Genomic DNA, 24,050 nt, shown 5'->3' on the forward strand with positions numbered 1-24,050 from the left:
TCTATGATTCTATGCTGTGATTGGCTGGGAGGTCAGGCATTTGGACATTGATGTTGTTGCCCTAAGCGAGAGCTGGCTGGTAGGAGGCCAGCTCAAAGTGGCAGTTACACCTTCTTCAGGAAAGAAGCCAGGCATCAACATATGGCAAGCCAGGCACCTACCCACCTGTTCCTCCAACACCATCTGCCCCACCTGTGACATTAGGTCACACATTGGACTCCTCGCTAACCTGAGAACTAATCTTTAGTGTGGAAGTCAGCCATCCTCGACTAAAAGGACTGCTTAAGAAGAAGAGTAATGTAAAGGTGTTCAGCAGAGTAAGGGTTAATATGACACTGGAGAATAGCACTGTTCATGGTATGATGTATAGAGTCACATGATAATAGACTCAAATGGAACACTCTGAAGGCCTACCTGCATGGAGAAGCAACTCCATTCATGACAGTAACCTGGAATCTGTAAATAGTTAAAGACTAAGAATAAATGGTTCTTTTTTAAATACTCAAGTCTCAACATCTCATCACTGAGACATCTAAAGAACTCATATTACAACATCCAAAAGAGAAAATGCTGGAAAATCTCAGCAGGTCTGGCAGCATCTGTCAGGAGAGAAAAGGGCTGTCGTTTCGAGGCCAGATGGCCCTTTGTCAAAGCATTATTACAACATAGTGATCAGCAGTGATGTGAAGAGTTGCATTTTTTACAATGAACCCAGAACGGTGTGTGTGCCAAGGTGTGAAAAACTAAAAGCAGCTGCAGCCAGATTAGAGAGATGTGCACCCATCAGTCAACAAAGCTTCACTACAGACTGAGAAGTTGAAGGATCCCCCAGAGTGAGTGGGAGTCCATTGCAAGACCCCAAATGATACAGAGTGAAGACGTGCTCAGATCACAAAGATGGGGGAATATGATTCCAAGACCCTGAGTGACGCTGAGTCAAAGGGCCTGGTCCATTCATGAGACAGTGAGCAAAAATGATAAAACCAGAAGCCAGTACTTCATTGTGGAGTAGGTGACAGTCCTAAAGTTCAGCATATCCGTAGAGAAGCTGGAAAAAAGCTGCAAATTAAATAATAAACTTGTAAGAAAAAGGCTGGCAAAGTAGAGGAAAAACTGCAGAGTGAAGTGAGAAACGTGCAGAGCGCAGTGAAAAAGAAGAATCTGCAAAGTAAACATAGAGACCTGCAGAGTTTAAGATACTCTGTACCTTTAAGTTTTAAAAAAGGGTCGTAATCTGACAGCGACCTCACCAGAACTCCAAAAGCACAGGACCTGTAGTGGTAAAAACACCTAGAAATAATCACCCCCAAAAAATGAATTGCTGCAGTCTGCAAAGTTTGCAAGTTTTAATGAAAAGGAAGCTCATGATCGCGGCGATCCCCCAAAAAACACAGGAAGATCCCAGTGACAGAACTGACAGCTGCTGAAGCGAAAAAATGGCTGCTACATTCACAGTCTTAAAGGGGCACTGATCTTTAAAGCTATGACGAGTAAACATAAACGGCCATGGACAGAAAATCTGAAGAGCCAGCTGATTTTGGATAAGGAAATCACTACACCAGATGTGAGAGTGGTCTGATGCACACTCCCAAAAATGCACTGAGGGCAGCAGGACAGCCCAGAGAGAGGGCAACTCCCAATAAAGCATCAAGGGCAACAAGAGACCCCAGAGCAAGAGAGACAATATTCAGGTTATCCATGAGTTTGTTTCCAACCAATGCCAGTGCAATGAACTGCATAAACCAAAGAGTTTAGCAGTGAAGGAAGAGAGAAATCACAATGTGACAAATGAAAGGCTCAAAAATTAAGTTTCTAGAAAATGTTGACATCGTACCTAAACTGCAGCAGCAATGGCAGTGCGGAATGCACAGATGGCTGTGAATGAAGGAAAGCTATCTGAGAAAACTCAAAAGTAAAACATGCAGAAAGTAAATGAAGTTGTTCTACAGGAAAATGTTTGCATCAGAGCGGAACCGGGAGATTGGAAGTGCAAGATTGAAGCAGTCATTGAGACGATGAACTGAGACCCAAAGTGAGCTGGCAAGGGGTCACCAAGGAAATAAACAGTTGAAAGAACAGTTGATTGTCCTTCAAGATTAAATACAAAAGGAAAGTGTGACCATTCGGCAATGTGAAGAAATGTAGACTGTCTTCAAAACAGAATGGAAACACATTCCAGGAAACTCGACTGAGTTACAGGAAAACTCAGGATGAAACAAGCAAGCTTCGCAAAGAAAAGGAAAACATGTTGACAGATCTACACGCGCTCCAAAAGAATCTCTCCAGTCAATGCCTGTTCCACTGGAAAATTACTCCCAATACACCAGTGGCAGCAGTGTGTACCATCTACAAGATGCACAGCAGGAACTCACCAAGGTTTCTTAGGCAGCATCTTCAAAACCCACGACCTCTACCATCTAGAAGGACAGGGGCAGCAGACACATGGGAACACCGCCACCTGGAAGTTCCCCTCTGAACCACTCTCCATCCTGACTTGGACATACATCGCTGTTCCTTCACTGTCACTGCGTCAAACTCTTGGAGCTCCCTCCCTAACAGCACTGTGGGTGTACCTACACCTCACAGACTGCAGTGTTGCAAGAAGGGAGCTCACCACCACGTTCTGCATGACGTCTGCATTTCTTCTTTCAATATGACTACAATGGGCCAAATGGCCTCCTTATGTGCTGCATCATTCCATGAAGAGGTTAAAAATGTGTTACATAACGACAGGTCTTTCTGTTCTTCACTGTGATGAGGCCTCAGCACCAAACCTCCATGCTGACTATTACAGATGGAATTATTCATCATGACCGTTCAGGATCTTATAAACTTCAATCAAGCCACCTCCCCTCACTCTTCCAAACTCCAGTGGTGTGGAATCGTGATTCCAAATAAACCTGTGGATTTTATCCTGGTGTTGTGAGACTTCTTACTTAAACTCCAGTGGAAACAAGCCCAGCCTGTTCAACCTTTCCTCATAGACAGCCCGCCCATTCCGGCTATCAATCTAATAAACCTCCTCGGAACGTGGTTCACATCCTGACAGAGCAAAGGACAAATGGGAGAAGAATGAAAGTCATTGTGGGAGATGGAGTTTACCTCGATCTGCATGTCATCGTCATGGAAACCGCTGATGGGGTATTTGGGATGCTGCATCATAGCCACGTGGACGTAACTTCCATCCTCCTTGTAAAAGATATCATTGGAGGTGGCATGGGGGTCAAACTGGACCTGCCATAAACCTGTACATTGGAATCAAATACAAACAGCTGAGTGATTCTCCTCTGATCGCGGGCAAATGAAATTCTTCTCCACAGAATAGAACATAGAACATTACAGTGCAGTACAGGCCCTTCGGCCCTCGATGTTGCGCCGACCAATGAAACCAATCTAAAGCCCCTCTGATCTACACTATTCCAATATCATCCATATGTTTATCCAATAACCATTTGAATGCTCTTAATGTTGACGAGTCCACTACTGCTGCAGGCAGGGCATTCCACACCCTTACTACTCTCTGAGTAAAGAACCTACCTCCAACATCTGTCCTATATCTCTCACCCCTCAATTTGAAGCTATGTCCCCTCGTGTTAGCTATCACCATCCGAGGAAAAAGGCTCTCACTATCCACCCTATCTAATCCTCTGATCATCTTGTATGCCTCTATTAAGTTACCTCTTAAGCTTCTTCTCTCTAACGAAAACAACCTCAAGCCCTTCAGCCTTTCCTCATACGATCTTCCCACTATACCAAGCAACATCCTGGTAAATCTCCTCTGCACCCTTTCCAACCCTTCCACATCTTTCCTATAATGCGGCGACCAGAACTGTACGCAATACTCCAAGTGCGGCTGCACCAGAGTTTTGTACAGTTGCAGCATGACCTCATAGCTCCAAAACTCAATCCCTCTACCAATAAAAGCTAACACACTGTATGCCTTCTTAACAACCCTATCAACCTGGGTGCCAACTTTCAGGGATCTATGCACATGGACACCCAGATCCCTCTGTTCATCCACACTACTAAGTATCTTACCATTAGCCCAGTACTCTGTATTCCTGTTACTCCTTCCAAAGTGAATCACCTCACACTTTTCCACATTAAACTCCATTTGCCACCTCTCAGCCCAGCTCTGCAGTTTATCTATGTCCCTCTGTAACCTGCCACTTCCCTCCGCACTGTCTACAACTCCACTGACTTTAGTGTCATCCGCAACTTTACTAATCCATCCTGCTACGCCCTCATCCAGGTCATTTATAAAAATGACAAACAGCAGTGGCCCCAAAACAGATCCTTGCAGTACACCACTAGTAACTGAACTCCAGGATGAATATTTCCCATCAACCACCACCCTCTGTCTTCTTACAGCTAGCCAATTCCTGATCCAAACCACTAAATCACCCTCAATCCCATGTGTCCGTATTTTCTGCAAAAGCTTACCATGGGGAACCCTATCAAGTGAGAGTCAGTGTGTGTGGGACCCGTACCCCAGTGAGAGTCAGTGTGTGTGGAACCCGTACCCCAGTGAGAGTCAGTGTGTGTGGAACCCGTACCTCATTGAGAGTCAGTGTGTGTGGAACCCGTACCCCAGTGAGAGTCAGTGTGTGTGGAACCTGTATCCCAGTGAGAGTCAGTGTGTGTGGAACCCGTACCCCAGTGAGAGTCAGTGTGTGTGGAACCCGTACCCCAGTGAGAGTCAGTGTGTGTGGAACCTGCACCCGAAATCAAATCATTTTGAATGACAGCTCAGAACATTATCGACTGAATTTCTGGGGGTGAACTGAAGGCTCCCCATCAATATCAAACAGGAAGGTCCAATGTGAGTCCAGCAGATTATCTAGAACATAGATAGAACATAGAACAGTACAGCACAGAACAGGCCCTTCGGCCCACGATGTTGTGCCGAGCTTTATCTGAAACCAAGATCAAGCTATCCCACTCCTTATCATCCTGGTGTGCTCCATGTGCCTATCCAATAACCGCTTAAATGTTCCTAAAGTGTCTGACTCCACTATCACTGCAGGCAGTCCATTCCACACCCCAACCACTCTCTGCGTAAAGAACCTACCTCTGATATCCTTCCTGTATGTCCCACCATGAACCCTATAGTTATCTGTGAGAAATTGACAATGAAATGACACCCACCTTTAAAATGGATGGCATTGAGCAGGAGCAGCACAATGTTACTGGGAACTTCGTTCAAAAATGTTTTAATTTTCCGCTCTGTCATCTGTGCCACCCACGAGTTGATGTTGTTCGTATCCTTCGCATTTACACCTGTCAATATCTGCGGCTGAGCCTTGTAAAACTTCACTGATTCCTTGATGAACTCAGGTTTAATAGGAAATCCTGTATGAATAAAGCACAGAATCAGACAGCTGTACAACAACAACTGCAGCAACAACTGCTACAACAATAACAACTGTAACAACAATCACAACCCACAACAACACCTGCAAGAGCAACAACAACTGAGGCAACCGCAATAACCGTACAACAATAACTGCAACAACTGTAACAACAACAACTACAACAATCGGAGCATCAAAAACAAATGTAACACCAACAGCAACACCGCAACACCAGCAACAACAGGAACAACAACCCAGAAAACTGCAACAACAACTACAACAATCACAACAACAATGGCAAAAAGAACCTCAACATGAACAACAGCAACAACAACAGGAATAATAACCCAGAGAACAACAACAACTGCAACAACAGCAGAAATAATCACACCAGCAGCAGCAATAACAACATTAAAACCCACAATAACTGCAACAACCACAACTACAGCATCAATAATCACAACATTAACAACAATATTAGGGTGGTTTGTTGGCACTGCTGCCTCACAGCGCCAGGGACCCGGGTTCGATTCCAGCCTTGGGTGACTGTCTGTGTCACCCAAAGAAAAGCACAGAGAGGAATGTTTCAAATGAAAAGGGAAGATTTCCCCAAGGAGCTGCAACAGGTGAGTGAAGAAACAGAGATTGCTGGACTCCCGGTCTGAGCGGCGCCTGCAGGAGGAGGTCCAGGTAGCAGTCCCTGCACTGAGGGACTGCAGGAGGAGGTCCAGGTAGCAGTCCCTGCACTGAGGGACTGCAGGAGGAGGTCCAGGTAGCAATCCCTGCACTGAGGGACTGCAGGAGGAGGTCCAGGTAGCAATCCCTGCACTGAGGGACTGCAGGAGGAGGTCCAGGTAGCAATCCCTGGAGGGATTGAGGGACTGCAGGCAGACAGGGTTGCAAAGTTTTGGGGAGAAGGAAAGTCCCCAACCTGTTTTGAAAAAATGTTAAAAACTTAAAATAATAGTAGCCCTGAACAGAACCTGCTGGAACTCCCATTGAAATGCACAAGGGGGAGAGGGGGGAAGAATGGACTCTCCATGCAGCCAAAGGAATGAAGAAAGTTGCAGAGAGTGCTATAGGGGCTAGCTACCAGTGGAGGAGAAGTATTAAAAGTTTTTAAAAGGTTCAAAAAGGAGCGAATAGGATTCCCGTCAAAACCTCAAAAGTGTGGGAAAAGCACATAGAGAGAACCGACAGCTGCTGACAGTGAATAAAAGCTGACAGTCTTAAAGAGGTAATGTATTTAATGTGGCAATGCTTTTAAAGCAGCAACCACAATAAGAAACAGATGGCAATGGACAGGAAAATTGGAGAAGACCCCAGATAAAGGGTAACTCTCAAAAACGGTCCTTAAACAACAAAGACCGCAAGGAAGAGGAAACGCAAGATCTCAGTAGAGGCAAGAGAAGACTCCGGAAAGAGGGCAGTGTAAGACCCCAGAAGGAGGGCACTGAAAGACAATAAATGACCAAATGAAGGGCAAAGTGATAATTGTAGAATGGATCCAGCAATCAGTGTTGTCGTAAAGAAATGTTTTTGAACCTGTAAACGCCAAAGTACCTGAGTACCTGATTGACCTGTTACAGATGTAGCTGGTGTCTCTGTGGAAGCATGTAGTAATGAACTGTCTGCACCAGAAGAGGTTCCCATTATTACAGTTTCTGTTCATCCGGTGAAGCATCTCAGACTACAGAATTACACCGTTCCACAAGAAACAGAAAAACTCTCAAAGACTCGATTTATAATTGTTGAACTTGTTTAGTTAGAATTTAGGAATCAGTAACTTGGTTATTGAAGATTGAATAATGGAGTTAAATGCTAGAAGCTATTATTAAAGATGTCATCGAAAGGCACTTGGATAAGTTTAAGGCAATCAGGCAGAGTCAACATGGTTTTGTGAAAGGGAAATCATGTTTAACCAACTTATTGGAGGTCTTTGAGGAAGTCACATGTGCTTATAGATTTTTAATCTATAGAATCTCTACAGTGTTGAAATAGGCCATTTGACCCATCAAGTCTGCATTGACTTTTCGAAGAGCATCTTATCCCGGCCCAGCCACAAGGAACCTCTGGATGTACTTTCCTTTGTTTTCAAAAAGTCATTTGATAATATACCATAACAAAGTTTATTGGCAAAAGTAAAACACTATGGTATGGGGGTAACATATTGGCATGAATAGAAGATTGATTAGCTAACAGGAAGCGGAGAGTAGGCATAAATGGGTCTTTTCAGGCTGGCAAGATGTAACGATTCAAGTGGCACAGGGATCAGTGTTGGGAGCTCAACTGTTTACAATTTATATAAACGACTTGGATGAAGGGATTGAAGGGATGGTTGCTAAATTTGCTGATGACACAAAAGCAGGTAGGAAAGTAAGTTGTGAAGAGCACCAAAGGGGACTACAAAAAGATATAAATAGATTAAGCGAGTCGGAAAAGATCTAGCAAATGCTTATTATCAAATTGCTGATAGTGCAGAGCTCTAAAATGCAGAGGGATCTGGATGACCGAGTGCATGATTCACAAAAGGTTAGTATACAGCTGCAGCAAGTAAGTAGGAAAGCTAATAACATGTTATTGTTTATTGCAAGGGGAACTGATTACAAAAGTAGGGCAGTTATACAGAGCACCGGTGAGGCCACATCTGGAGTACTGTGTACAGTATTAGTCTTCTTATTTAAGTCTGGTTTTAACACAGACTATTGGCGCAGCCCACTCAGAGAATGGTACCGGGTTAATTATCCCTAGGTCTTCCAATCGATTCAACTCACTGATGTAGGGCATAAGGGACAGGCCGGGCTCTAAAGTATGTTGATGTCGATTTTAGTCTTTACTCCTTGAATGCCCCCCAGCACTCTCTGAAAGCCTTGTTGATACGTACACAAGAGCTCTTGGAAAACCCCATTTGTGATGCTGAATATTTCCAGCCAATTCTATTTGATTTGCTCCAGCCAGTCTCGTCCCATAACACTCGGCATTTGTCCTTCACTACCATGAGGGGTAGCTGAGCAGACTGGTGTTGGTAAGACACTGCTGTTGACATTGTGCCCAATATCCTCAGTGTCTCCCCTGTATAAGTTGCCAACTTTGCTGAGGTTTTGAGCCTCATGGGTTGCAGAGCTCCCTGTAAATGCTAATAGGTTTGTTCACCAATAACCATGGCTGAAGCACCTGGATTGACCTCCACAGTTAATAGCTGCCCATTAACCACAAAGGAGATTTCGCTGGGGGAGAAGGGGGTGGGAGGGCAGTTTTATTTAACTTTACAATGTGGAGCTTATAAACTTTGAACTTTTCTTCCGAATCTTCTTTAATCTTGTTCACTGGAGTTCTCATTGTCCTTTTTTGAGAACTAGGTGCTGGTGATCAGACTCAGCATCTGGCTTGTATGTGGCCCTTCCGATTACACCTGAAACAAATGTCTCCCCCACAACGATAACACCCATCAAACCCTTGTAACTAGGGATTTCTCTTCCTCCTCTCGGACAGTAAGAAGTCTCACAAAACCAGACTAAAGTCCAACAGGTTTATTTGGAATCATGAGCTTTCGGAGCGCTGCTCGTTCATCAGGTGAGTGGAGAGTTGGGTTCACAAACAGCGTATATATAGACACAAACTCAATTACAAGATAATGGTTGGAATGTGAGTCTTTACAGGTAATCACATCTTTACAGGTGCAGACAATGCAGATGGAGAGAGGGTTAAGCACAGGTTAAAGAGATGTGTATTGTCTCCAGCCAGGACAGTTAGTGAGATTTTGCAAGCCCAGGCAAGTCGTGGGGGTTACAGATAGTGTGACATGAACCCAAGATCCCGGTTGAGGCCGTCCTCGTGTACGGAACTTGGCTATCAGTCTCTGCTCAGCGACTCTGCGCTGTCGTGTGTCTTGAAGGCTGCCTTGGAGAACGCTTACCCGAAGATCAGAGGCCGAATGCCCGTGACTGCTGAAGTGTTCCCCAACAGGAAGAGAACACTCCTGCCTGGTGATTGTCGAGTGGTGTCCATTCATCCGTTGAGCGCTCTGAAAGCTTGTGCTACCAAATAAACCGGTTTGACTTTAACCTGGTGTTGTGAGACTTACTGTGCCTATCCCGGTCCAACGTTGGCAACTCCACATCCTCTCAGACACCAATGGGCCCTTCCTCCTGATATTCCGAGCAGCCCCCACTTCCCGTCAAATTCTGTTCACTGGCCTTGCGCACCTTGCAGTTCAAAAATGTTTTGTTCAGCGCTCTCAGTCGCTCGATCAATTCAACCGCTTTATCCAGGGAACATTTTGTTTCAGTTAGCAACCTCTATTGAATGTTCAAACTATTCATGCCACAGGTGATAACATATCACTTCAGGAAAAGCCAAACTCACAGTGCTTGGCCAATTGGCAAAACAGGGTGATGAAAACAGAAACCCCACCATCTGCCTGGGCCCCTAACAGCTGAATGCAGTTTATATCTCTGCATGATAATGGAGAGTCGGGGATTGTACTGATCCCTTATTAGAGCGACTAGGATTGTGTATCTGCTGCCTCTGGAGGTGTGAGGTTTCTCATCAGATTATATGTTTGAGGGCCGCAAACTATGAGAGAAATATCTTTCAGCTTTTCTTCATACGTTATGTGATTGGCTGTGAAAATGGATCAAAGCTTTTCAATGTACTTCCAGCCTCCAAATCAAACAGCTTGATTTTCCCGAACAGTATCGTGGCTATTCCACAGAGGCTGGCACAATGACTCTTTTTTTACCTCCAGGTTTTTCTTCCAGGGACTCACCCTTCCCCCTCTAGATGTTGACGTGTTAGCGACTGGAGGCCAATTTATTCTCGTCGCCAGTATAGCAGCACGAGATATCCTGACCAGGAAGCCTTGAATCACAAAGTGATTTCAGAACATGGACCATAAGAACTAGGAGCAGGAGGAAACAATCCAGCTTCTCAAGCCTGCTCTGCCAATATGATCGTGGCTGATCTCATTTCGGCCTCAACTTCCATTCCTGCCCTTTCTCCTCAGCCCTTCAATCCATTACTAATTAAAAATCTGTCCATCTCCTCCTCAAATTTACTCAATATCCTGGCATTCACCGCAATGTGGGGGAGCAAATTCCACAGATTCACCACCCTTTGAGAGAAATAGTTTCTCTTCATCTCTGTTTTAAATCTGCTACCCCTTATCCTAAAACTATGACTTCTTGTTTTGGATTGCCCACCATGAGGAAGCATCCTCACCAGTCTACTTTCGCAATCCCCTTGTGCATCTCAACTCAATCTGTCATTCTTCCAGATTCGAGAGAGTATCGGCTTAAACTGCCCAACCTCTCTTCAGAGGACAAATCCCTCATCTCTGAAATCAATCTAGTGAACCTCCTCTGAACTGCCTCTAATTCCACTACATCCTTCCTCAAGAGGAAACATCCTGTCCAGGTGATGTCTCACTAATTCTTTGTACAGTTGCAGCAACACTTCCTTACTTTTATATTCTATTCCTTTAGCTATAAATGCCAGAATTTCATTTGCCTTCCTTATTACCTGCTGTACCTGTGTACTAGTTTTCTGAGATACATGCACAAGGACATCCAGATCCCTCTGCACTGAAGCACCCCAAACTCTCTCTCCATTTAGATCATTTGCCTTTGTATTTTTCTGACCAAAATGGATAACCTCACACTTATCCACGCTAAACTCCACCTGCCACATTTTTGCTCACTCACCTAACCACTGCAGGAACTCACCAAGGTTCCTTAGGTAGCACCTTCCAAACCCACGAGCAGTTCCAGCTAGAAGGACAAGAGCAGCAGTTACCTGGAAACACCCCCACCTGGAGGCTCCCTAACCACTCACCTTCCTGACTGGGAAATATATCGCTGTTCCTTCACTGTCACTGGGTCAAACTCCTAGAACGCCCTCCCTAACAGCGCTGCGGGTGTACCTACACCACATGGACTGCAGCGGATCAAGAAGGCACTGTGCCCACTCCCCACAGCACCCACCCACCACTGCCCACCCCCACTGCTCACCCCCACCCGCACCCCCCACAGCAGCCACTAGCCATGCCCCAGCCCCATACTGCCTGCTGGTTGGCCGCAGACACTCACCCTTCCTGATGTAGATGGATGAAGCGATGCTTAGCGTACTCCGGGTGAGTTTGTCGATGGTGTTGCAGAGTGTGTAGTGAGAGCAGTTGAGTGAGGCAAAGTGCAGCATTTTCTCAATTTGTCTCTCCGTCTCGTTCACAGAACCTACAACACGAGATTGTAGAAAGAGAACTAGATTAGTCACGATTCCGTCCCAGCCCAGGATACCCCCTCCCAACCTCCTATTCTCATCAACAAACTCAGCATGGACCCAGGTTCAAACAAGGCAACAGAATCTGGCCATTCAGCCCCTTGATCCTGTTCTGTATTCTATCGCCCCATTGGTTGCTTTGGCAATTCTCCATTCACCTTAAACTTGAGCTCATCTGAAACTCAGTCTGTCCCCTCTCCCCCCTCTCACTGTCTGAAACTGGCTCTCCATCCAACACAACCCTAATTCTAAACTTCTCATCCTTGTTTCAAATCCTTCCTTATCTCTGTAATCTCTTCCAACCCAACAATCCTCTGACAATCCAACAACCCTCCTCCAACCCAACAACCCTCCTCCAACCCAACAACCTTCCGACAACCCAACAACCCTCTGACAATCCAACAACCCTCCAATAACCCTGCGACAGCACACCGGTAACCCTCCAGCAACCTCCAGCAACTCTCCAAAAACCCTCCGACATCCCTCCAACGACTCTCCATCAACCCTCCAACGACTCTCCAGCAACCCTCCAAAAACCCTCTGACAACCCTCCAACAACCCTCCAGCGATCCTCCATCAACCGTCCAGCAACCCTCCAAAAGCCCTCGAAAAATTCTTCAACAACTCTCCGACAACCCTCCAACCTTCCAACAATCCTCCAGCAACCCTTCAGCAACCCTCCGACAACCCTCTAAAAACCCTCCAAAAACCCTCCAACAACCATCTAAAAACCCTCCAACAGCCCTCCAACAACCATCTAAAAACCCTCCAACAGCCCTCCGACAACCCTCCGACAACCCTCCGACAACCCTCTAAAAACCCTCTAAAAACCCTCTAAAAACCCTCTAAAAGCACTCCGACAGCCCTCCAACCCTCAGGCAACCTCCAAAATCTCTGTGCTCTAATTCTGCTTCTCGAACATTGGTGAATTAATTTGCAGCATCACTGGTGGCTCTGCCTTCAGTCTTGTTGTTTTACTCTATTTATCTGCCATCCATTTGTAAAACACCTTTACCACCAGAACCACCCTCAGCCCCTTCACACAAATGGAATGAGAGGAAACTGTCGCACCCAGACATCAAAGGGATATGAGGTCAGGTGACCATAAGCTTGGGCCGGGATTCTCCCACCTCGCCTGCAACTGGGATTCTCCGTCCCGCTGGCAGTGTTGGCGGGGATGAACAGCTGGGATTCTCCGTCCCGCTGGCAGTGTTGGCGGGGATGAACAGCTGGGATTCTCCGTCCCGCTGGCAGTGTTGGCGGGGATGAACAGCTGGGATTCTCCGTCCCGCTGGCAGTGTTGGCGGGGATGAATAGCTGGAGAATTCCGGCCATGGGCAGAGGTAAAGGAGGAGATTTGAAGGAAAGAGATTTAAGGAAGGAATTCCAGAACTACACAGCTGAAGGCATGGCCACCAATGTGAATGATTGGTTGTTTCCTCTAAGTCTCTTTCCCTGATCCCTGGTGTTAATGAATTTGAACAAAGGCTTTACCCAGACTGAGTTGAGCGAGACCCAGCGCGATGCTCAGTGGGGAAATGATAACATTTGGTTTGGTAGTTTCCTTTAAAACCTCCTTGAATAGGTGCAAGCCAAACTCGGAGATAGCGTTTCCCAGAAGCTGCATCTCTCGCGATGATCCCGCCTCTCTGCAGTCTCCCATTGGCTCCTGTCCACCAACATGTGGGAGGTGCTCACTCAGCTGCTCAGTGGGTGCTGGAGACCCAGTCACACTGGAACTATTGTCTTTGAACAGTGTCTCTGCATGAACTGGTGCCAATGATGCAGCGTCTAGTCGCTCTGTACCTCCCGGCTGGCCGTCTAGTCGCACTGTACCTGCCGGCTGGCCGTCTAGTTGCTCTGTACCTGCCGGCTGGCCGTCTAGATGCTCTGTACCTGCCGGCTGGCCGTCTAGTCGCTCTGTACCTGCTGGCTGGGTGTCTGGTGGCTCGGTACCTGCCAGTTGACTGGAGTGCAAAGTTGTGTTCTCTGTGAACTTGCTTGTTACTGTATGATTCACTCTATCTGTGACCTGCAGAGGTTCAAAACAAACCAGTGAAATCAAGTTGAACACATTTGGTTGGGCAAGAATACACAGATAGAAGAGAGAGAGAGACTTAATTTCTATAGCACCTTTCACAATCTCAGGATATCCCAAAGTAGTTTACAGCCTCGGTGTATTTTGAAGTGTTGTCAGGTGGGAATATTGCATGATGCTCTATCGGGGGTTAGTGGCGATTTTAGGCGATTGATCTAGCTTCTCCTTTGGCCTTTATGATATCAGCAGGCCCAGCATTTATTGCCCATCCCTAGATGCCCTTGAGAAGGTGGCGGTGAGCTACCTTTTTGAAATGCTGCAGTCCATGAGGTGTAGGTACACCCACTATGCTGTTAGGGAGGGAGTTCCAGGATTTTGACCCAGCGACAATGAAGGAACGGCCGATATATTTCTGAGTCAGGATGGTGAGTGGCTGGAGGGAAGCTTCCAGGTGGTGGTGTTCACAGGTATCTGCTGGCCGAGGTAGAGGGAGGGTTGTAATGGGTTTTTGGTACCTGTGTGAGGGAGAACGTGTATACTACATGGAATTACACTGGACTTGCAGCAGAGAAATAGGCTGCTTGGGGACATGTTTAATAAAAATAAAATACTGCCATGATTGGAAATCTGAACTAAAAACAGAAAATGCTGGAAATACTCAGCGGGTCTGGCAGCAACAGCGGAGAGAGAATCAGAGTTCAGATGTTGAGTGGAATCTGCTTCCATATTGGCGTTTATGTTTGATTGGAGTCTCCTCTCACTCCTACGTCATCTCACCCTATCATCTTCATCCACCCCTCACTCCCTCCATTGTTTATCCAGCTTCCCTGTAAATATATCCATACTATTCACCTTTTTAAATATTTTTATTCATTCATGGGACATGGGTGACGCTGGCTGGCCACATTTATTGCCCATTCCTCGGAGGGTAGTTGAGAGTCAACCACACATTGCTGTGGCTCTGGAATAAAATCGTGGGAACAGGAGGCAGGTCTTATGGACAAGATGAGCTCACGAGGGTGGGAGGGAACACACACACTCTCACACACACACACACTCACACACACTCACACACTCTCACACACACACACACACTCTCACACACGCACACACACACACTCTCACACACATTCTCACACACACTCTCACACACACACTCACAGACACACTCACAGACACACTCACAGACGCACACACTCTCACGCACACACTCTCACGCACACACTCTCACGCACACACTCTCACGCACACATGCACACACAGACATTCACACTCACACACTCACAGTCAGTGCTGGAACACTCAGTCCTGTCAGAACAAAGAACAAAGAAAATTACTGCACAGGAACAGGCCCTTCGGCCCTCCAAGCTTGCACCGACCATGCTGCCCGACTGAACCAAAACCCCCTACCCTTCCGGGGACCATATCCCTCTATTCCCATCCTATTCATGTATTTGTCAAGACACCCCTTAAAAGTCACTCCTGTATCCGCTTCCACTACCTCCCCCGGCAACGAGTTCCAGGCACCCACCACCCTCTGTGTAAAAAATCTGCCTCGTACATCTCCTTTAAACCTTGCCCCTCGCACCTTAAACCTATGCCCCCTAGTAATTGACTCTTCCACTCTGGGAAAAAGCTTCTGACTATCCACTCTGTCCATGCCTCTCATAATCTTGTAGACTTCTATCAGGTCTCCCCTCAACCTCCATTGCTCCAGTGAGAATAAACCAAGTTTCTCCAACCTCTCCTCATAGCTATTGCCCTCCATACCAGGCAACGTCCTGGTAAATCTTTTCTGTACCCTCTCCAAAGCCTCCACATCCTTCTGGTAGTGTGGCGACCAAAATTGAACACTATATTCCAAGTGCGGCCTAACTAACGTTCTATAAAGCTGCAACATGACTTGCCAATTTGTAAACTCAATACCCCGGCCGATGAAGGCAGGCATGCCGTATGCCTTCTTGACTACCTTCTCCACCTGCGTTGCCACTTTCAGTGACCTGTGTACCTGTACACCCAGATCCCTTTGCCTATCAATACTCTAAAGGGTTCTGCCATTTACTGTATATTTCCTATTTGTATTAGACCTTCCAAAGTGCATTACCTCACATTTGTCCGGATTAAACTCCATCTGCCATCTCTCCACCCAAGTCTCCAACTGATCTATATCCTGCTGTATCCCCTGATGGTCCTCATCACTATCCGCAAATCCACCAACCTTTGTGTCATCCGCAAACTTACTAATCAATCCAGTTACATTTTCCTCGAAATCATTTATATATATTGCAAACAGCAAAGGTCCCAGCACTGATCCCTGAGGAACACCACTTGTCACAGCCCTCAATTCAGAAACGCACCCTTCCACTGCTACCCTCTGTCTTCTTTGACCGAGCCAGTTTTGTATCCACCTTGCCAGCTCACCTCTGATCCCATGTGACTTCACCTTCTGCACCAGTCTGCCATGAGGGACCTTGTCAAAGGCCTTACTGAAGTCCATGTAGACAACATCCACTGCCCTACCCTCTTCAATCATCTTCGTCACTTCCTCAAAAAACTCGATCAAGTTCGTGAGACACGACCTCCCCTTCACAAAACCATGTTGCCTCTCACTAATACGTCCGCTTATTTCCAAGTGGGAATAAATCCTGTCACGAAGAATCCTCTCCAATAATTTCCCTACCACTGATGTAAGGCTCACCGGCCTGTAATTACCTGGATTATTCTTGCTACCCTTCTTAAACAAAGGAACAACATTGGCTATTTTCGAATCCTCTGGGACCTCCCCTGTATGTGGAGAAGCCGGCGTTGGACTGGGGTAAACACAGTAAGAAGTTTAACAACACCAGGTTAAAGTCCAACAGGTTTATTTGGTAGCAAATGCCAGTGAGGATACAAAGATTTCTCTCAAGGCCCCAGCAATTTCCTCCCTTGCCTCTCTCAGTATTCTGGGGTATATCCCATCAGGCCCTGGGGACTTGTCTACCTTAATGTTTCTCAAGAACCCCAATACCTCCTCCTTTTTGATCTCAACATGACTCAAACTATCTACACATCCTTTCCCAGATTCATCATCCACCAAGTCCTTCTCTTTGGTGAATACTGACGCAAAGTCCTCATTTAATACCTCGCCCATTTCCTCTGGCTCCACGCATAGATTCCCTTCCTTGTCCTTGAGTGGGCCAACCCTCTCCCTGGCTACCCCCTTGCTCTTTGTATATGTATAAAAAGCCAATGCTTTTTCATGACCCCTTTTAGCCCTTCTTACTCCTTGCTTAAGTTTCTTTCTACTTTCCTTGTATTCCACACTTGCTTCGTGTGTTCCCAGCCTCCTAGCTTTGACAAATGCTTCCTTTTTCTCTTTGACTAGGCTCACAATATCTCTTGTTATCCAAGGTTCCCAAAACTTGCCATACTTATCCTTCATCCTTACAGGAATGTGCCGGTCCTGAATCCCTGTCAACTTACACTTGAAAGCCTCCCACATGCCAGATGTTGATTTGCCCTCAAACATTTGCCTCCAATCTGCATTCTTCAGTTCCTGCCTAACATTGTTGCAATTAGCCTTCCCCCAATTTAGCAACTTAACTTGAGGACAACACTTATCTTTATCCATCAGTACCTTAAAGCTTACTGAATTGTGGTCACTGTTCCCGAACTGCTCCCCTACTGAAACATCGACCACCTGGCCAGGCTCATTTCCCAATACCAGGTCCAGTATGGCCCCTTCCCCAGTTGGACTATCTACATACTGTTTCAGGAAGCCCTCCTGGATGCTCCTTACAAACTCTGCCCCATCCACGCCCCTAGCACTAAATGAGTCCCAGTCAATATAGGGGAAATTAAAATCTCCCACCACATCAAGCTTTTACTTTTACACCTTGCCAAAATCTGCCTACATATCTGTTCCTCTATCTCCCGCTGGCAATTGGGCGGCCTATAGTAAACCCCCAACATTGTGACTTCACCTTTCCTCTTCCTGAGCTCTACCCATATTGCCTCGCTGTATGAGCCCTCCGAGGTGTCCTCCCGGAGTACAGCTGTGCTCTTCTCCTTAACCAGTAGTGCAACTCCCCCACCCCTTTTACATCCCCCTCTATCCCGCCTGAAACATCTGTATCCTGGTATGTTAAGCTGCCAATCCTGTCCTTCCCTTAACCAAGTCTCTGTAATGGCAACAACATCATAGTTCCTAGTACTAATCCAAGCTCCAAGTTCATCTGCCTTACCTGTTACACTTCCCGCGTGTAGTGAGGACAGTCCCGAGGCATGGTACATTGGGGAGACCATGCAGACGCTGCGGCAACAGATGAATGAACACCGCTCGACAATCACCAGGCAAGAGTGTTCTCTTCCTGTTGGGGAACACTTCAGCGGTCACGGGCATTCGGCCTCTGATCTTCAGGTAAGCGTTCTCCAAGGCGGCCTTCACAACACACGACAGCGCAGAGTCGCTGAGCAGAAACTGATAGCCAAGTTCCGCACACATGAGGACGGCCTCAACCGGGATCTTGGGTTCATGTCACACTATCTGTAACCCCCACGACTTGCCTGGGCTTGCAAAATCTCACTAACTGTCCTGGCTGGAGACAATACACATCTCTTTAACCTGTGCTTAACCCGCTCTCCACTCACATTGTCTGTACCTTTAAGACTTGATTACCTGTAAAGACTCGCATTCCAACCATTATTTTGTAAATTGAGTTTGTGTCTTTATATGCCCTGTTTGTGAACAGAACTCCCACTCACCTGATGAAGGGGCAGCGCTCCAAAAGCTAGTGGCCCGTGCTCCCAAATAAACCTGTTGGACTTTATATTGTTGGACTCTCTCACTAACCCCCACTCTCTCACTAACCCCCACTCTCTCACTAACCCCCACTCTCTCACTATCCCCCACTCTCTCACTATCCCCCACTCTCTCACTATCCCCCACTCTCTCACTATCCCCCACTCTCTCACTAACCCCCACTCTCTCACTAACCCCCACTCTCTCACTAACCCCCACTCTCTCACTAACCCCCACTCTCTCACTAACCCCCACTCTCTCACTATCCCCATTCTCTCACTAACCCCCACTCTCTCACTATCCCCCACTCTCTCACTAACCCCCACTCTCTCACTAACCCCCACACTCTCACTATCCCCCACACTCTCACTATCCCCCACTCTCTCACTAACCCCCACTCTCTCACTAACCCCCACTCTCTCACTAACCCCCACTCTCACACTATCCCCCACTCTCTCACTAACCCCCACTCTCTCACTAACCCCCACTCTCTCACTAACCCCCACTCTCTCACTAAATGAGAGGTGGGCTGTAAGGGTTAAATTATGCAGAGAGATTACACAGACTGGGCTCGCATTCCTGACAATTCTGATGTGGAGATGTCGGCGTTGGACTGGGGTGAACACAGTAAGAGTTTTAACAACACCAGGTTAAAGTCCAACAGGTTTATTTGGTAGCAAATGCCATTAGCTTTCAGAGCGCTGCTCCTTCGTCAGATGGAGTGGATATCTGCTCCATCTGACGAAGGAGCAGTGCTCTGAAAGCTAATGGCATTTGCTACCAAATAAACCTGTTGGACTTTAACCTGGTGTTGTTAAAACTCTTACTGTGTTCCTGACAATTGACATGGTGTCCGGGCAGTTTGATCAAATTTTCCAGGTTCTTAAGGGTGGCAGACAGGGTCGATGGGAGAAACAATGTCTGCTGTTTGGAGAGTCACATTAGAGACTGACCTTTCTGGTGTGAAACATTTCACACACACACAGGGTTGTAGCAGTTTAGAATTCTCTTCCACAAGATGCTACATCAGTTGGCCATTTTCAATCTGAGATTGATAAAGTTTTGTCATCCAATGGAATTTAGGAAATGGGACAAATACACGTAGGTGGAGTTAAGTCACAGATCAGCCAAGATGAGTGGGAAAGCAAATTGTGTGGAGGACACAGAGAGTCTGCAGAGAGATTTGGATAGGCTGAGTGAGTGGGCAAGGATCTGGCAGATGGAGTGTAACGTTGGTAAGTGTGAGGTTATCCACTTTGGAAGGAATAATAGTAAAATGGACGATTATTTAAACGGTGAAAAATTACAACATGCTACTGTGCAGAGGGACCTGGGGGTCCTTGTGCATGAATCACAAAAACTCAGTTTGCAGGTGCAGCAGGTGATCAAGAAGGCAAATGGAACGTTGGCCTTTATTGCGAGAGGGATGGAGTATAAAAGCAGGGAGGTCATTTTGCAACTGTACAGGGTACTGGTGAGGCTGCACCTAGAGTACTGTGTACAATTTTGGTCCCCTTATTTAAGAAAGGATATATTAGCTTTGGAGGGGGTACAGAGAAGGTTCACCAGGTTGATTCCGGAGATGAGGGGGTTAGCTTATGAGGAGAGATTGAGTAGACTGGGCCTGTACTCCTTGGAGTTTAGAAGGTTGAGGGGAGATCTTATAGAGACATATAAGATAATGAAGGGGCTAGACAGGGTAGAAGCAGCGAGGTTATTTCCACTTACAATGGAAACAAGAACTAGGGGGCATAGCCTCAAAATACGGGGGAGTCAATTTAGAAGAGTTGAGGAGGCACTTCTTCTCCCAGAGGGTAGTGAATCTTTGGAATTCTCTGCCCAATGAAGCAATAGAGGCTACGTCGTTAAATGTGTTTAAGTCACAGTTAGATAGATTTTTAACCATTAAGGGAATTAAGGGTTATGAGGAACGGGCGGGTAAGTGGAACTGAACCCACTATCAGATTAGCCATGATCTTATTGAATGGCGGAGCGGGCTTGAGGGGCTAGATGGCCCACAGCTGCTCCTATTTCTTATGTTCTTATCCAATATGTAGACCGAGGGGTCATGTGGTGACCCGGTTACTGGAGAGGAAGCGCGGGAGTTCTCCCCAGAGTGCGTGCAGAGTACAACACGGAGGAGCACCTCAGGCTGGTGAATAAAGTGTTCTTTGTTACAAGCGGTTGGTCTCCAGTCTCTGGGAACCCAGTGCCTCTACCTGGTGTCAGGCATTGGCAGCATGGCTCAAGGACTTTGCCACATCGACCCACTCGTCTTCAATAAAAATATTGCAAACAACTGGGTCGTGTTTGAAACAGAGTTACACATATATTACAGAGCTGAATTATCAGGTAAATCAAAAAAGGTACTAGCTTCCACCTTACTAAATTTAATGGACCCAAATCAGTAATATTTTCAATGTACTTTTAAAAATGTTTTCACAACAACCTAACTGGTTAGTTTTCAAGCTGTTGAGGTGGGGGATTACCTTATCAATGAAACAAACACACAAAGTTGACTATTACATCTGTTAAGGTCATATCCATACTAAATCCCAATTTACTGTTTATATCGTTGCAGTTCACAATAATTATCTAAAGGTGGTGATAAAATAATTAGACAAAGTCACCCTGTTTTGCAAAACCGAAAACCTGATAAAATTTGACCATCGGGAAGTTAAAATTTATTTATTAGTCACAACATAGAACAGTACAGCACAGAACAGGCCCTTCGGCCCTCGATGTTGTGCCGAACCTTTTCCAAAACCAAGATCAAGCTATCCCACTCCCTATCATCCTGGTGTGCTCCATGTGCCTATCCAATAACCGCTTGAAAGTTCTTAAAGTGTCCGACTCCACTATCACTGCAGGCAGTCCATTCCACACCCCAACCACTCTCTGAGTAAAGAACCTACCTTGTACATCCCTCCTATATCTCCCACCACGAACCTTATAGTTATGCCCCCTAGTAACAGCTACATCCACCCGAGGAAATAGTCTCTGAATATCCACTCTATCTATCCCCCTCATCATCTTATAAACCTCTATTAAGTCGCCTCTCATCCTCCTCCGCTCTAACGAGAAAAGCCCTAGCTCCCTCAACCTTTCCTCATAAGACCTACCCTCCAAACCAGGCAGCATCTTGGTAAATCTCCTTTGCACTCTTTCCAGTGCTTCCACATCCTTCTTATAGTGAGGTGATCAGAACTGCACACAATATCCCAAATGTGGTCTCACCAAGGTCCTGTACAGTTGCAGCATAACCCCACGGCTCTTACAAGTAAGGCTTACATTAACGCTGCAATGAAGTTACTGTGAAATTCCCCTAGTCGCCACAGTCCGGCGCCTGTTTGGGTCAAAGCACCTAACCAGCACGTCTTTCAGAATGTGGGAGGAAACCCGGAGGAAACCCACGCAGATACGGGGAGAACGTGCAGACTCCGCACAGACAGTGACCCAAGCCGGGAGTCGAACCTGGGTCCCTGGTCCTGTGAGGTAACCGTGCTAACCACTGTGCCACCACGCCACCCAATTTGAGTCATTTGTATTTCAAATGGAGAAGGAGAAAGAGGATGTGAAATAATTCTATTAATGTTTACAAATACTTGCCTGCCAGCGAAGGACATAATACTTGACAGGCACATATTTAACTCTACAAAGCAAAGATCTGATGCATCAATACAATCATGCACAGCAACTTTGAAAATCTTAGCAAAAAGATGTGCATTTGGCACCCTTACTAATGAGTTAGTCAGGGATCGAATAGCCTGCGGGGTCCACAGTGACCTGATCTTCAAGCAACTGCTGCAAGGGAGATTTAACACTACAAACAGCCATTCGTATCTGAATGCTAAACTAACTGTCTGTAAAAAGCAGCAAGGAGTTTAGTTGGGAAATTGAAGTCTTCTGGTACAAGGCACGTCTGCCCTGTAATGGTGGCCATTACCCTCAGAATAAAGCAGCATATTTGGCAAATGGTAAACGCTGCAACAAATGTAGAAAGTGGAATCACTACACAAAATGCTGCAGATTGAAATCACAGCAGCTTTCCTTTGACAAGAGCAACATTAGCACCTGGTCAGTCCTCTGAGGTTTGGAACAAAGCTCAGACAGAGCAACCAAACCACTGAACCTTCAACAACACTCTACTCTGAGAGCATCAACACCGTCACAGAGAAGGATGAGATCTTCACCATCCTGAATATGATTTGCAGCAATGCAAGTCTGAAGATAAAGATTAAGACTAGAGCATAATGCACTGTATTGCCCAGCCAAATGCTGCGGGAACTAGACCCAGATGCAGCACTGGGGCCCAGTACCCAGCTGGAGCTTGTGATGAATGACAGACAAACCATCCGCACAGAAGGTGTGGCCATTCTCCACTGAACACAGAGCAGCTTCAACTTTCATATAGTCGACCAGAACATAAGGCCACTGCTCCGTCTTCCGGACAGCATCACTCTGGGGCTCATCCAGCTTGGTCCAGAGGTACAGGCCCCAGAAATCCTAGCGTACAAAGACCTTTTCAACTGTGATGTCATCAGTAAGCTACCAGTGAAATACCACGTGAGACTCGATGATTCATGAACAGTTTGAGCTTCTAGAAGATTACCAATAACCGTGAAGTAAAAAGAGGTTAATGAATTACATTGGATGATGGCACTGGGTGTCATAACTCCTACAGACAAGGCCAGGAAATGGGTTTCCGCAATGGTGGCTGGAGTGGCCCAGTCAGGATCAGCATTGACCCAGTGCACTGAAACAAGGCATGGCTCAGATCTCACCACTCTGTGTAGACCGTGGAACAGGTGATAGGAAACATGGCCAGTGTGAAAGAGTTCAGCATTCTCAGTGTGAAATGTGGCTTCTGGCAGACCCTGTTAGATGAGAAATCTGCTAAACTAACCACATTCATATCTCCAGTAGGCAGATACTGTTTCCATCATCTGGGCGATGGGATCTCCTAGCTCCTTGAAAGTGGAGTCACAGGTGGACAGAGTGGTGAAGAAGGCATTCAGCACGCTTGGTTTCATTGGTCAAAACATTGAATACAGGAGTTGGGACATCTTGTTGAAGTTGTACAAGACATTGGTAAGGCCACACTTGGAATACTGTGTGCAGTTCTGGTCACCCTATTAGAAAGGATATTATTAAACTAGGAAGAGTGCAGAAAAGATTTACTAGGATGCTACCCGGACTTGATGGTTTGAGTTATAAGGAGAGGCTGGATAGACTGGGACTTTTTTCCCTGGACCATAGAAGGCTGAGGGGTGATCTTATAGAGGTCTATAAAATAATGAGGGGCATAGATCAGCTAGATAGTCAATATCTTTTCCCAAAGGCAGGGGAGTCTAAAACAACAGAGGGCATAGGTTTAAGGTGAGAGGGGAGAGATACAAAAATTGCCCCAGAAGGGCAATTTTTTCACACAGAGGCTGGTGAGTGTCTGGAACAAGCTGCCAGAGGTAGTAGTAGAGGCGGGCACAATTTTATCTTTTAAAAAGCATTTAGTCAGTTACATGGGTATGATGGGTAGAGAGGGATATGGGCCAAATGCGGGCAATTGGGATTAGCTTAGGAGTTTAAAAAAAAGGGCGGC

The 24,050-nt window shown here is 46.3% G+C and overlaps 1 protein-coding gene across 1 annotated transcript in view; it reads right to left on the reverse strand.

Moving 5' to 3' along the window:
- serpinf2b (serpin peptidase inhibitor, clade F (alpha-2 antiplasmin, pigment epithelium derived factor), member 2b) overlaps positions 1-24,050 on the reverse strand; it is a 49,887-nt gene that overhangs the window by 14,119 nt on the left and 11,718 nt on the right. The window contains exons 3-6 of the mRNA XM_078204893.1: positions 13,125-13,662; positions 11,441-11,584; positions 5,149-5,352; positions 3,103-3,245 (exon numbers count right to left, since the gene is read on the reverse strand). Coding sequence (XP_078061019.1) covers positions 3,103-3,245; positions 5,149-5,352; positions 11,441-11,584; positions 13,125-13,662 — 1,029 coding nt within the window. The remainder of the gene's footprint in view (positions 1-3,102; positions 3,246-5,148; positions 5,353-11,440; positions 11,585-13,124; positions 13,663-24,050) is intronic.

Source organism: Mustelus asterias, unplaced genomic scaffold (assembly GCF_964213995.1).
Source record: "Mustelus asterias unplaced genomic scaffold, sMusAst1.hap1.1 HAP1_SCAFFOLD_499, whole genome shotgun sequence".
Lineage (NCBI taxonomy): Eukaryota > Metazoa > Chordata > Chondrichthyes > Carcharhiniformes > Triakidae > Mustelus > Mustelus asterias.